General features: G+C 41.7%; 1 protein-coding gene across 4 annotated transcripts in view; it reads left to right on the top strand.

Annotated features, from left to right (window-relative positions):
- Positions 1-11,617, top strand: part of LOC137847011 (zinc finger protein 131-like) — a 78,166-nt gene extending 66,549 nt beyond the window's left edge. For all 4 annotated transcript variants that reach the window (XM_068665211.1, XM_068665213.1, XM_068665212.1 and 1 more), the window contains 2 exons: positions 1,540-1,670; positions 9,424-11,617. In XM_068665211.1, the coding sequence (XP_068521312.1) occupies positions 1,540-1,670; positions 9,424-10,041 (749 nt within the window). In that variant the 3' untranslated portion in view covers positions 10,042-11,617. The remainder of the gene's footprint in view (positions 1-1,539; positions 1,671-9,423) is intronic.
- The last annotated feature ends 1,958 nt before the right edge of the window (positions 11,618-13,575 follow it).

Raw genomic sequence — 13,575 nt, 5'->3', positions numbered from 1 at the left:
TGCTGTGCAAGAAGTCACGTGAGTTCTTTTGGCCCTTGGATATTGCTAGCATTATCATTAAATTGTCACTTTCAGTTACTTTTGTCAGAATCTGTTGAAGATTACTGAAGAATTTCAGTAAGAATAGAATAAATCTGTCCCTTACTGTGTGGTGGCTTACTCCAAGTAACTATTTAAATATGGCCTAAATCACAGGGCAGGTGAAGTTCTGCGGTGTGAGTTTTGTGCTGTTTTATCTTCTTGGCTTGCCATTGTATGTGGTTGCTCATGCAAAGTCTGTAATTTTTGACATTAGAGACTGGTGGCAGTTCAGTATCCTCTGTATTACCTTACAACAGTCTCTATAAACATAGCCTTCTGTAATCATTAAGGGGAATATTCATACCATTTAACTTTTTTTGATAGCCTTTAGGTGTGTAAGCCAGAATTATAGGCTACTTATGGATTTCTGTTGAAAAGCTAGTTGGGTGTTTCTGAAAATATAGGTTTATTGGCTTTCCATCCCAGTTCGTAACTACCATCTTCCTAAAAATGTAGGCTTTTAAATTTTATCTAGTTAGAATATATTCTTATATTATTCACTGAAATAATCCTTATTTGGAATTCATCCTCTTTTGGAATTCATTAAGCAGTTTGTTTCAGTAGTTACATTGATGCCAGTACCTTCACAGATTAATTATCAGATTTTCAGAAGAAACATACTGTTCCTAATTTTTTGTACTTTAATTTCTTTGAATTTCATTGTGTATGTATGTGATTAAATTAGTAAACAGACACCAGTTGTACTTGGCTACTACTTCATGACAGTAATAACAATATACTACCTCGGATGAAAAAAAGAAAACAGGACCTATTTTCAGCCTTCCCTGCTGTTGTCCTTAGCTGGCTTCCCAGTGGAAAATGTTCTTCTTTTTGGTACTACGTTTGAAAGAAAGTGACTAAATAGAAAGATTTTTTTATCTTGCTTGTGCCCATCTATGTCCTTCTGTGCTTTTTCTTTGCATGTTTTTAAAATGCTGATGAATTGTTACTTCATGGTCAGCAGGTCATTCTGTGCCAGCTTCTTTGTCTGGAGCTCAATTTCAGCTCTTGAGCATGAGCTGTTTTTGTTCTTAAAAATAAAACTGTATTTTTTTTTTAATACTTTCTGTAATGTGTAACTTTGTATAATTTCTAATGTTGAGTCTTTAAGTATAAATATTATCAGGTGAAAAGACTATATAGCTGCTATTTCATTAAGATATTTTGACAGGATAGCAATCTAACTTCCATAAAAAAAATGAATGTACTTTAAACAGCACTAGCAATTATATTAGATTGTCATTGTCTAATTGAGAATTATGACTCCCCATTAGTTTTTTTACCTTTTAGTTACATAAATAAAGATTGCATGCAATGTCTTTTTCTTCTGTAGAATATTTGTTGGCCAAGTTTTTACAGCATATCTATCAATCTATGCAAAATGGAGAGAGGACAAAGGAAGAGCTGACAGAAAACCATTTTTTTTATACACTTAAACCCCTGTGTTTGTCTTGATAGGTGAAAAACCATTTGAATGTCCAAACTGCCGCGAACGTTTTGCTAGGAATAGCACACTCAAATGTCACTTGACAGCCTGTCAGTCTGGAGCTGGAGCTAAAAAGGGAAGAAAGAAGCTATATGAATGTCAGGTGGGTAATGGAAGTTGCAGTCTGAGGTTAGATACCTCCTTCCTGTGTTGAGGGAATGAATACTACACAGGAAAGACAATAAGAGTGGGCTCATATCTCCAAGAACTACTATTAGTAAAATAAATATAAGGATCATATTCAACCACAACGTGCAGATAAATTATTTTGTCCAAGTAGTTCCATTTAAAACATGGAATTACTGATATAGATCTTCATAATACTTTCTGCTTCCTTTTCATGATGCACTGACCTAGGCCTTTCCCGCTTGTGAGCATGCTTCACTAAAGTCCAAATTACGAAGTACTATTTTATTTTCCTATTTTGTTATTCTTCTGTTTGATACCCAATATATTGACTTGATCTATAAAGTCTTTCTATCTTATGATGACAATCCATATCTTTTAAGCAAATATAAATGCTGTAGATAGACATAAGAAGTACTTGGTCACTATATGTAACTGAGGTTCAAAAAGCTGTTCAGAAGAAAGTTACTTAACTTTTAAGAATCAGCTTTTAAAAGCTAGATAATATGAGAACTAAGGTTGGCTGTAGCATTTTTTTTTTATTTGCCATTTTGCTGCTTCAGTTCTGCAACAGTCTCAAATACACTTCTCTCTCCACCCCCCACCCAACAAGGCTCTCATCCTATTCAGTTGACAGATAAGCTGTGGTTTGAAGTTAATTTGGCTTGTGTAGTGAAGAAAACTGCTGGACATTGGTTTTATTTGTTTCAAAAGAGAACATTTTTTATTCACAGAAAGCGAATACTGCAGATGAATGATTAGCAACACGCAATTAATTCACACTTTAATTAGAAGTTTCACTGATTCTGTTGCATCATTTAGTTTTTATGCTAGTCTAAAGTTAATTTCTGTGAGCATACCTATGTTTTAAAGATGTTTGTTTTGAGCATGAGAACTGCTATTAACACAAAGTTATATCTAGTAGCATCAGACTGAATATACTGTTTTGTCTTTGCAACCCTTTGGTTTAATTGCATTGTGTCATAGCTCTTTCTTTCTAAATTGATACCATGTTCTCTTACAGATGTTGTAAATGTAGATTAGTGTTACTTCAGCCCGCAGCAGCAGCAGTAATTCCTGGATATTTTTTTCTTGATTTTTTTTTTTTTTATCTTTAGAACTAAATTTGAATAGTATTCAATAAATAAAATCTTGGCTCACTGCAGAACGAGGAGAAAACAAAATTGTACTTGCTTGATGAGCACTTCTGTTGCTTTTCAGTGTATGTCTTGAGGACTGAACTAGGCTACATGTGACAAGAGTGGTAATTATGTGCTTGGACATTATTAATAGTTATTACCTTTATATATGACTAAGTAATTTTGTGTGTTTATTTATAAGGTTAATATTTTAAATGCTTGTACAACTTCCTCGTAAGGGGGTGTCGAGAGGCAGGAGACCTTTTCTCCATTAACACCAGCGACAGGACCCGCGGGAACGGAGTTAAGCTGAGGCAGGGGAAGTTTAGGCTGGACATCAGGAAGGGGTTCTTCACAGAGAGAGTGGTTGCACACTGGAACAGGCTCCCCAGGGAAGTGGTCACTGCACCGAGCCTGACTGAATTTAAGAAGAGATTGGACTGTGCACTTAGTCACATGGTCTGAACTTGGGTAGACCTGTGCGGTGTCAAGAGTTGGACTTGATGATCCTTAAGGGTCCCTTCCAACTCAGGATATTCTATGATTCTATGATTCTATGATCTTTCTAAAGCATGAGTCTGGGCAGAAGGAAGCCTGGCACTAGCATCATAAACCTGTTTTTAACAGACTTCAACAGTAAAATGGGGATATTCAGATCCATTACATGACCTGTTCCTTGAGTTAATTCCTGTCAGTTACTCCATCATCCTTATGTGTTGTTGTCAAAAATTAAGAGGAGATGGAACACTGTTTCAAAAATGCTTGCTGACAGTGAAGGAGTGTTGAAACATGTTCTTTGCTTCTTTCTGCAACTGAGAACAGTTCTGTTGAAAAAGACTCCTGAGTCTGTTTCTTTACTCCAAGTACGACTTTATCCCACTCTTCTCTCTCTGGCACCTTGTTTCTGCAGTGTTTCTGTGTATTATTTTCAGGCTACTCACCTCAGTCAGTGCCAGCTGAAGGGAAGAAATGAAAGTGTGCTCAAGTGCTTTGTGAAAATAGTGCCTCTGCAGCCTAGGCAGTACTTCTAGGTGGAGAAGACTTAAAGGGATGGAGTTTTTAAGAGATTTTTATCTACTGAGATTTTTTTTAATAGCCGAATAGGAGAGTTTACTCTAGCTGGTTAAACCTCACATTGCTGTGAACAAAATAAAGATGATGAGGAAAAGGGGGCTAGTGGTACTACATCTAGAACTTCAGTAACAGGACAATTTGTATCATACTTTCATCATGCAATATTATTACACAAATACAGTTTTCTGCTCAAAATTCTAGTAACAGATGTTTATTGGGGCATGCTTCTGTATGTGAATTTCACATAAGGTTGAAATAAGAAAAATTTCAAAATCTGTACTAAACTCATAAATTCAGTAAGTATCCTGTTTATGTATAAATAGAAGGGCTACAAAGCTGGTGAAGGGCTTGGAACACACATCCTATGAGGAGTGGCTGAGAGAATGGGGGTTGTTTAGTCTGGAGAAGAGGAGACTCAGGGGAGACCTTATTGTTCTCTACAACTACCTGAAAGGCAGTTGTGGGGAGCTGGGGGTTGGTCTCTTCTCACAGGTAACTAGTGATACTAGTGATAGAACTAGAGGGAATGGCCTCAAGTTGTTCTAGGGGAGGTTTAGGTTGAAAATTCTGAGACATTTCTTCTCAGAAAGAGTGGTCAGGCGTTGGAACGGGTTGCCCAGGGAGGTGTTGGCATCACTGTCCCTGAGGTGTTCAAGGAAAGGTTGGACCTGGTGCTTAGGGACATAGTTTAGTGGGTGACATTGGTGGTAGGGTGATGGTTGGACCAGATGATCTTGAAGGTTTCTTCCAACCTTAATGATTCTATGAAATGGCACTATTTCTTAAATAGTAATAATAGACGCTCTGTTCATCTGAATCATAGACTGGTTTGGGTTGGAAGGGACCTTAAAGGTCATCTAATTCCATGGGCAGGGACACCTCCCACTAGACCAGGTTGCTCAACGCCCCATCCAACCTGGTCTTGCCTCATCCCTGGAAGAGTTCATCCACAGCTTCTCTGGGCAACCAGTTCCAGTGCCTCACCAACCTCATAGTAAAGAATTTCCTCCTAATGTCCGATCTAAATCTACCCTCTTTTAGTTTAAAACCATTAACCCTTGTCCTATTGCTACACTGCCTTTTAAAGAGACCCTCCCCAGCTTTCTTGTAGGCTCCCTTTAGGTACTGGAAGGTTACTATAAGGTCTCCCTGGAGCCTTCTCTTCTCCAGGCTGAACAACCCCAACTCCCTCAGCCTGTCTTCGTAGAAGAAATGTTCTAGACCTCTGATCAACCTTATGTTGGGGGGCCCCAGAGTTGAATGTAGTACTCCAGGTGGGGTCTCATGAGAGCAGAGTAGAGGGGGAGAATTACCTCCCTCATCCTGCTGATCATGGTTCTTTTGACACAGCCCAGGATGCGGTTCACTTTCTGGGCTGCAAGCTCACATTGCTGATTCATGTTGAGCTTCTCTTTAATTAACACCCCCAAGTCCTTCTCCTCAGAGCTGCTCTCAGTCCATTCTCCCCTCAGCCTGTATTTGTGCTTGGGATTGCCCTAACCCAGATGCAGGACCTTGTACTTGGCCTTTTTGAACTTCGTGAGGTTTGCACAGGCCCCCCTCTCAAGCCTGTCCAGGTACCTCTGCATGGCATTCCTTCCCTCCAGCCTGTCTACTGCACATGACACCACAGAGCTTGGTGTCATCAACCAACGTGCTGAGGGTGCACTCAATCCCACTGTCCATGTCAGTGTCAAAGATGGTAAGGAGCACTGGCCCCAATATTGACCCCTAAGGAACACTGCTCTTTACTGATCTCCACTTGGATGTCGAGCAGTTGATCACAACTCTTTGAGTGTGACCATTCAGCCAATTCCTTATCCACTGAGTGGCCTATTCACATCAAATCTACGTCTCTCCAATTTGAGAGAAGGATATCAAGTGGGATGGTGTCAAATGCTTTGCACAAGTCCAGGTAGGTGATGTCAGTTGCTCTTCCCCTATACACCAACACTGTAACCCCATCGTAGAAAGCCACCAGATTTGTCAGGTGTGATCTGCCCTTACTGAAGTTATGTTAGCCATCACTGATAACCTTATTTTCCATGCTTTAGCATAGTTCCCAGGAGTATCTGCTCCATAATCTTGCTAGGCACAGAGGTGAGACTGACTGGCCCGTAGTTCCCTGGGTCTTCCTTTTTTCTCTTTTTAAAAATGTGAGTTATGTTTCCCCTCTTCCATTAAGTGGGAACTTGACCGGACTGCCATAATTTCTCAAATATGATGGACAGTAGCTTAGTACCTTTTGAGAGAGGTCATTCTCCACCTCTATCTGCTGGTCACGCATCTTTTCATAGAATCACTTAGGTTGGAAAAAACTTCCAAGATCATGAAGTCCAACCATTAATGTAGCACTGCCAATACTACCACTAAACCATGTCCCTAAGCACCACATCTACGTGTCTTTTAAATACCTCCAGGGGTGGTGACTCAACTTCCCTGGACAGACTGTTTCAATGCCTCACACCCCTTTCGGTGAAGAAATTTTTCCTAATATCCAACCTAAACCTCCACTGGCACAACTTAAGGCCATTTGCTCTTCTCCTGTTGCTTAGGAGAAGAGACCAACCCCCACCCTGCTATAACCTCCTTTGAGGTAGTTATAGAGACATCTCCCTGAGCCTCCTTTTCTCTAGGCTAAATAACCCCAGTTTCCTTGCCTGCTCCTCATAAAACTTGTTCTCTAGACCCTTCACCAGCTTTGTTAACATTCTATGGACAAACTATAGCACCTCAATGTCCTTGTAGTGAGGGGCCCAAAACTGAACGCAGTATTTAAGGTGTGTGCTCATTAGAGGTTTTCACAGAATCAGAGAATTGAAAGGGTTGGAAGGGACCTCGAAAGATCATCAGGTCCAACCCCCTTGCCAAACAGGTTCCTTGGAGCAGGCAGCCTAGGTAGGTGTCCAGATGGGCCTTAAATATCTCCAGAGAAGGAGACTCCACGACGTCCTTGGGCAGCCTGTTCCAGTGCTCTGTCACCCTCACCATGAAGAAGTTCTTTCGCGTGTTGGTGCAGAACTTCCTGTGCTCTATCTTGTGACCATTACTCCTTGTGCTGTCCCTGCAAACCACTGAAAAGAGGTTGGCCAAATCCCTCTGTCTCCCACACCTCAGGTATTTATACACATTGATGAGATCCCTTCTCAGTCTACCTTTTTCCAGGCTGAACAGACCCAGGTCTCTCAGCCTTTCCTCATAAGGAAGATGCTCCAGGCCCTGTATCATCTTTGTGGCCCTCCGCTGGACTCTTTCCAGGAGATCCCTGTCTTTCTTGTACCGGGGAGCCCAGAACTGGACACAGTACTCCAGGTGAGGCCTGACCTCAGGCCAGAGTAGAGGGGGAGGATCACCTCCCTTGACCTGCTGGCCACATTCCTTTTAATGCATGCCAGGATGCCATTGGCCCTCTTGGCCATGAGGGCACACTGCTGGCTCATGGTCAACTTGTCGTCCACCAGGACCCCCAGGTCCTTCTCCTCAGAGCTCCTCTCCAGCAGGTCGTCCCCCGCCTGAACTTGCTCTTATTAAACCTCATTTGGTTTCTTCCTGCCCAGCTCTCCAGCCTGTCCAGGTCTTGCTGAAAGGCAGTACAGCCTTCTGGCTCCCAGCTTTGTGTCATCAGCGTACTTGCTGAGGGCAGACACTATTCCCTCATCAAGGCTGTCAATAAAGATGTTGAACAAGACTGGACACAACACTGACCCCTGGGGAACACCGCTAGTCACAGGTCTCCAGCCGGATTCTGCGCCGCCGATCGCCACCCTCTGAGCTCAGCCAATCAGCCAGTTCTCAACCCACCTTACTGTCCACTCCTCTATCCCACACTTTCTCAGCTTTGCTATCAGGATGTCATGGGAGACAGTATCGAAAGCCTTGCTAAAGTCAAGGTAGACGACATCCACTGGTCTCCCCTCATCTACCCAGCTGGTGATGCCATCATAGAAGGCAACGAGGTTGGTCGAGCACGACTTCCCCTTCCCTTCCATGCTGACTATTCCTCATAACCTTCTTCTCTTCCAATTGCTTGGAGATGGCATCCAGAACGAGCTGTTCCAACACCTTTCCAGGGACAGAGGTGAGACTGACTGGCCTGTAGTTTCCTGGATCCTCCTTCTTGCCCTTCTTAAAGACCGGAGTGACATTGGCTATCCTCCAATTATCAGGCATCTCTCCTGTTCTCCAGGACCTTTCAAAGACGATAGAGAGCGGTTTGGCGATCACCTCTGCCAACTCCCTTAGCACACGTGGATGCATCCCATCGGGACCCATGGATTTGTGTGCGTTGAGCCCACTCAGACGCTCCCGAACCACTCCCTCATCAACCAGGGGGGAGACCTCCATTTCCCAGACTCTTTCTCCTCCCTCCAGGGTCCAGGGTCCCGGGGGGGGGGGGGGGGAGTCCTTGGAGTCCTTGAAGCAAAGACTGAAGCAAAGAAGGCATTTAGTATCTCCGCCTTCTCAGCGTCTCCCATTACCAGGACACCCCCCTCGTTCAGCAAGGGACCCACATTATCCCTAGTCTTCCTTTTACTGCTTACATACTTAAAAAAACCCTTCTTATTATCTTTTATCTCTTTTGCAAGCCTCATCTCTAGGTGGGCTTTAGCCTTCCTTGTCGCGTCCCTGCAGGCCCTGACAACACTTCTATACTCCTCCCAAGAGGACAGGCCCTTTTTCCACATTTCATAGACCGTCCTCTTCCTTTTGATCTTATTGATGAGCTCCTTGCTCATCCATGCGGGTTTCCTGCCCCCCTTCCCCGATTTCCTACTCTTAGTGATGCACCGATCCTGAGCTTGGAAGAAATGCTGTTTAAATGTAGCCCAGCTCTCACATGCACCCTTGCCTTCTAGCAACCTAGCCCATGAGATACTCCCAAGCAGGTCCCGGAAGAGGTCAAAGTTGTCTCTCCGAAAGTCCAGGGTTACAATCCTGCTTTTAGCCTTACTTCTTCCACCAAGTTCCATCTTGAACTCCACCACCTCATAGTCACTGCATCCCAAGCTGCCCCCGACCTTCACATCCCTAACAAGCCCATCCCTGTTGGTAAGGACAAGTTCAAGGAGCACCCCCCTCCCCGTCGGCTCCTCCACCACCTGCATCAGAAAATTGTCTTCAGTGCATTGTAGGAACCGTTTGGCCTGTGCGTGCCTGGCCGAGTTGCTTGTTTTGATGCAACCCAGGATATGGTTGACTTTCTGGGCTGCAAGCCCATGTTGCCAGCTCATGTTGAGTTTTTCATCCATCAACGCCCCCAAGTTCCCACAGGGCTGCTCTCTATCCACCCATCACCCAGCCTGTATTCATGTTTAGGATTACCCCAATCCAAGTGCAGGACACTGCACTGACTTCTGAGCTTTTACCTGTAACATGTTTGTTTTGTTGTTGGTGTTGTTTTTTTTTTTAATTTAAGTGGCAAGAAGCTACACTATGTGAAGCCGTGGTCTTAAATAGACACTATGCTTTGTCATGTTTCTGTTGGCACTGTTTAACATACTGTATCTTTTGTTTCAGGTTTGTAACAGCATGTTTAACAGTTGGGATCAATTTAAAGATCACTTGGTAACACACACTGGTGACAAACCCAACCACTGTACCTTATGTGATTTGTGGTTTATGCAAGGCAGTGAGCTTAGAAGGCATCTCAAAGACATGCATGATATTTCAGAACAACTAGTGACAGAAGAGGTTCTTCCAGTGGAAGCTGTGGATATTGAACCAGTAACATCAATGACTATAATAGAACAGGTGGAGCAAGTCCACGTCCTACCAGTAATTCAGGTACAAGTGGATCCTGCACAGGTAACTGTGGAACAGATGCACCAGGATCTCATACAGGACAATCGAGTGAAAGGCATGCAGATGGATGAACTGCAAGAACAGGTGCAAATTAGTTACTTGGAAGTTGAGCACATTCAGACTGAACAAGGTGCTGAAGTTCATGCGGAGGAGTTGCATGTTGAGCATGTAAATCAAATACAGATGGAAGAAGTACGGGCTGAACTTATAGATGGAACAAACCTTGAACAAGTAGAATATGAAAGTGTTGATCAAGGAGAAGCAGAAAAAAGGAAATCCAGTCACATAGATGATGTAGATAAGGAAGATCATGAACAAGCTGAAGACAATTAGTGGACACTGAATGAAAAGGTGGATGACTAGGACAATCAACCACACTGTGCAGGTTTACAAATGAAATGCCAAATTATATTTGTTAACTTTTACATTGGCTTTTGAACCATCAGTGGTCATCTTTCCGATGTTATTTCCTTAGAAATATGGACAAGTGGACCAAAGTTAGTTTTCTTTGTGTACAACTAAATTTCTCTCATATGTGAAAAATAACTCACTCATGTAATAACACAGAGCAAAATACCATAGAGATGGACGGCTTTGTGAAGATTTTGATAATCTTCACAAATTATTGTTATACCATCCTTGGGTATATGTAAGAGTAACCTCTTTTCTTCTTGCCATAGAAGCAAACTCTTGTTATAGATTTGCAGAGTGTCTGTGGCAGAAGAATTAGTAAAATCTGGTGGGTTCTAATATAAATGACCAATGGGGTACCTGTGAGTTTTCTGGGTGGGCTGTTTGCCATCCAACTGCAGTGTTGTATCTAACAGCAGTCCCTGCATTTCTTTAATCTGAGAAGCTTTATATCAAGCTGGAACTTCTGAACTTTCAGTATGGGAGAAAACCATTTTTGCTGGAGCACAAAAATCCTGTGCCTTTTCAACACTGACTGGTTAAATTTCCACAAAGGTCCTAGTGTGTTCAAGAACCTAGTTCAGTAAAAGGCAATGTAAGTAATGTCATAATACTTTATATTTTTGCTTAAAGTTAATTGTCAACTACTGATTTTTTTTTGCATTAAATTTAGAATGAGGCAGGTTGAGGGAGGAAACATTCCATATGGAGGCAATAGGACATTCTAAAAGGAACACATTAAAATAGGAAAAGCTCAGTAGAATCTGTGCTAAACATGAGCTGGAAGAAAGCTATCAGCATACTCTTTTATAAATCTTCATTTTTGAAAATGAATGTGTTTAAACAAATTGAGAAGACTCATTTCTATGGTATCAGGTTCCTGTTTTTTTGAAATTAAATTCTGACACTTGACAAAAAAGATGACACGCTAAAAATAGAAGTAAAAGTATGAGTGCTAAACTGTGGATTAAAAGTAGGAGTAAATATTTTAATCGATATTAAACAATAAAGCAATACCAACCATGAAATGTTCATTATTTGCTTCATCCAATAAACTAGGAACAATTGAGTGACTGGCAATTACAGTGCCAGATCCCAGTGTTAAGAGTCAATCTCATTTTAATGAGATAAATAGTTCATTACTGTGGTTTGTTTAGAAAATATTGGTCTGGCTCTGTTTTCAGCCATGCTAAGGACTTCTAATTCTCAATTATTACCTTGAGATTAGAGTCATTCCATACTTATGAAAAACTTTCTTTTCAAAGCCTTAACTGAAGGGAGGAATTCTTGCAAGGAAGTTCCCTAATGCACTTAGTAATCCTGTAGATCTTAGTTAAAATCAAGCTTTTCTATTCAGTCTTCTCCTAAGGTAGAAATATTTCCTCAAATCTGTGCTTCTATTTAGTCTCATTCAAAACAATTCTTGTGTTTCATCTTACCCTTTGAGAAATTGTTGCAAAACAAACACGGATCTCAATTAAAATTTTTAACAATGTGATTAATGTAACTTGCATTCTTTTTTAATGACGTGTTGTGTTTCCTGAGATTCAAGTAGTATGTGATGTAATTCTGTGCTAAGGGAAGAATGTGGCCCAATGTTAATCATGCAAGTGAACGTTGGTAATTGTATTTATAGTTGGCTTTTGATAAGAAGCCCAGTTTTTGATAACATGCAGGGAACATATTATCTCTGCCTTTACTGGAGAAAGGAGAAGGATGCTGACTGTATTGCTCCTCCTCTACACAGGATGAAAGCAGTCTCAGATCCTAACTGTGATTTGTACCCATAGAGTTCCTTTCCCAGGTGTTGAGCAAGGCAGAGTTTGCCTTTCAGTGCCTGTCTGTGTGAGTGGAGGCTATGCTGGGTTAAGGGTTTGGGTTCAACATGGGGGAAGGCCTTAGGGACAGGGTGAAAGGCTTTCTTCAAGCAATAACTCCACTGGAAAGTTTTTCCCTTTGCAAATCCCAATTCCCTACCTATAATTCCCTTCCCAAATGTCTGAAGTTCAAATTGATCCTACCTCATGAGTCAGTCCAGTGGAAGCCCCCATGTCTCCATGCTGCAACTGATACTGGCGGGGGGGGGGGAAGTTTTTGGGAATCAGAAGTTGTGGCTGCTCTCTGTAGTGGTCTCTTTGCTACGGTCTTTCTACCCCAAACGTCTTTATAGACACACAGACCTCTCCAAACTACCCAGCACCATAGGTGTTCTTCCCTATAAATACGTATATACTGTTGATCCTCAGAGACCTGTATTGTTCTATTGCTTGCAACAGGTCAGCATACAGCAGCACTTGATGCTTGCAGTCTGCAGTATGTCTTGGCGTATAGAGTCAATAGTTGAATTTATGCAGAATGAAACTAATCAGATAAAGCAATGGGGTTTAGGCAGTGAGAAATGGAAAAGACGGAATGAACAGAAACACGTGAGGTTGTGGAGAATAGACTTGTTAGTGTGACTGATGAGCACCAGCTTTGGGCAAATGGGAGTTGAGCAGCTTGTTCTTGTTTATCTCTTATACAAACTTTGTGGATGGAAGTCCTTAAGATTGCTATGAGTCTTGTGTTGGTGGGACAGCCCTGTTTTGGAGGCAGAACAGAATCTTGAGAATACACGGTGCCCAAGTGAAACCTTTTGCTTTGTTATGTGTAAAATGAATATTAAGTTTGCACCCCTGAATATGATAATGAGCTTAAAGAAGTAGATGCTAAACATATGCAACTATAGTACTCAACTCTTCATCCGAATCATGAAAAATGTCACCCCAGGGAGGGAGCAGATAAGGCTAGGATATAAAAGACTGTTAGGAGTCAGTGTTAAAAATAGGGGAAGAAGAAAGAAAAAAAAAAGAGAGAAGTAGAAAGAGAAGATGAATTTAGTGAGGAGAAAAAAAAAAAAAGAGCTGGGGGGGAGAAAGAAGAAATTGGAAAACTAAAAGAGGCTGTGCCCTTTCTCCTCCACCAAAACAGGGACGTCTTGGTAAGCTCTGTGCCTTCACCATTTGGTGAGAAATACCTGGGATAGTATTCTGCTAGCACTGTTATCATATATCAGTGCTATTGCAGTAAGTGTGTTTATCAACAGCAATTCCAAATCTGTTATATCTGTCACCTTATTAAATATGTTCAACTTTGTGAAACTGTCTCAGTGAAAGTCCTTGGCAGGGCTTTGAAACAGCCAAGCACTGGACTCTGAAAAGTCCCTTTTTTAATGAGGCAGAAATGTGTTTTGTTATAAAATGTGAGCATTAAATTCAGACTGAGGTTACGGGTAGACTTCAGGATTTATATGTGATACTCATGAAAAGCCAAAAACTATTTCTGAAAGTAGGGCAAGGAAGGGAAAGGGAGCTGATCAACAGTTTGAGAGCTGCTGAATTATTCAGACAATATAAGAAAGGATTGGTTGCTTTTTTGGAAAACAGTTTCCTTGAGCTAAAGAAAGTTTAATCTGCA

The sequence above is a fragment of the Anas acuta genome, chromosome W (genome assembly GCF_963932015.1).
Source record: "Anas acuta chromosome W, bAnaAcu1.1, whole genome shotgun sequence".
Classification (NCBI taxonomy): Eukaryota; Metazoa; Chordata; class Aves; order Anseriformes; family Anatidae; genus Anas; species Anas acuta.
This window is presented reverse-complemented; position numbering and strand designations above follow the sequence as displayed.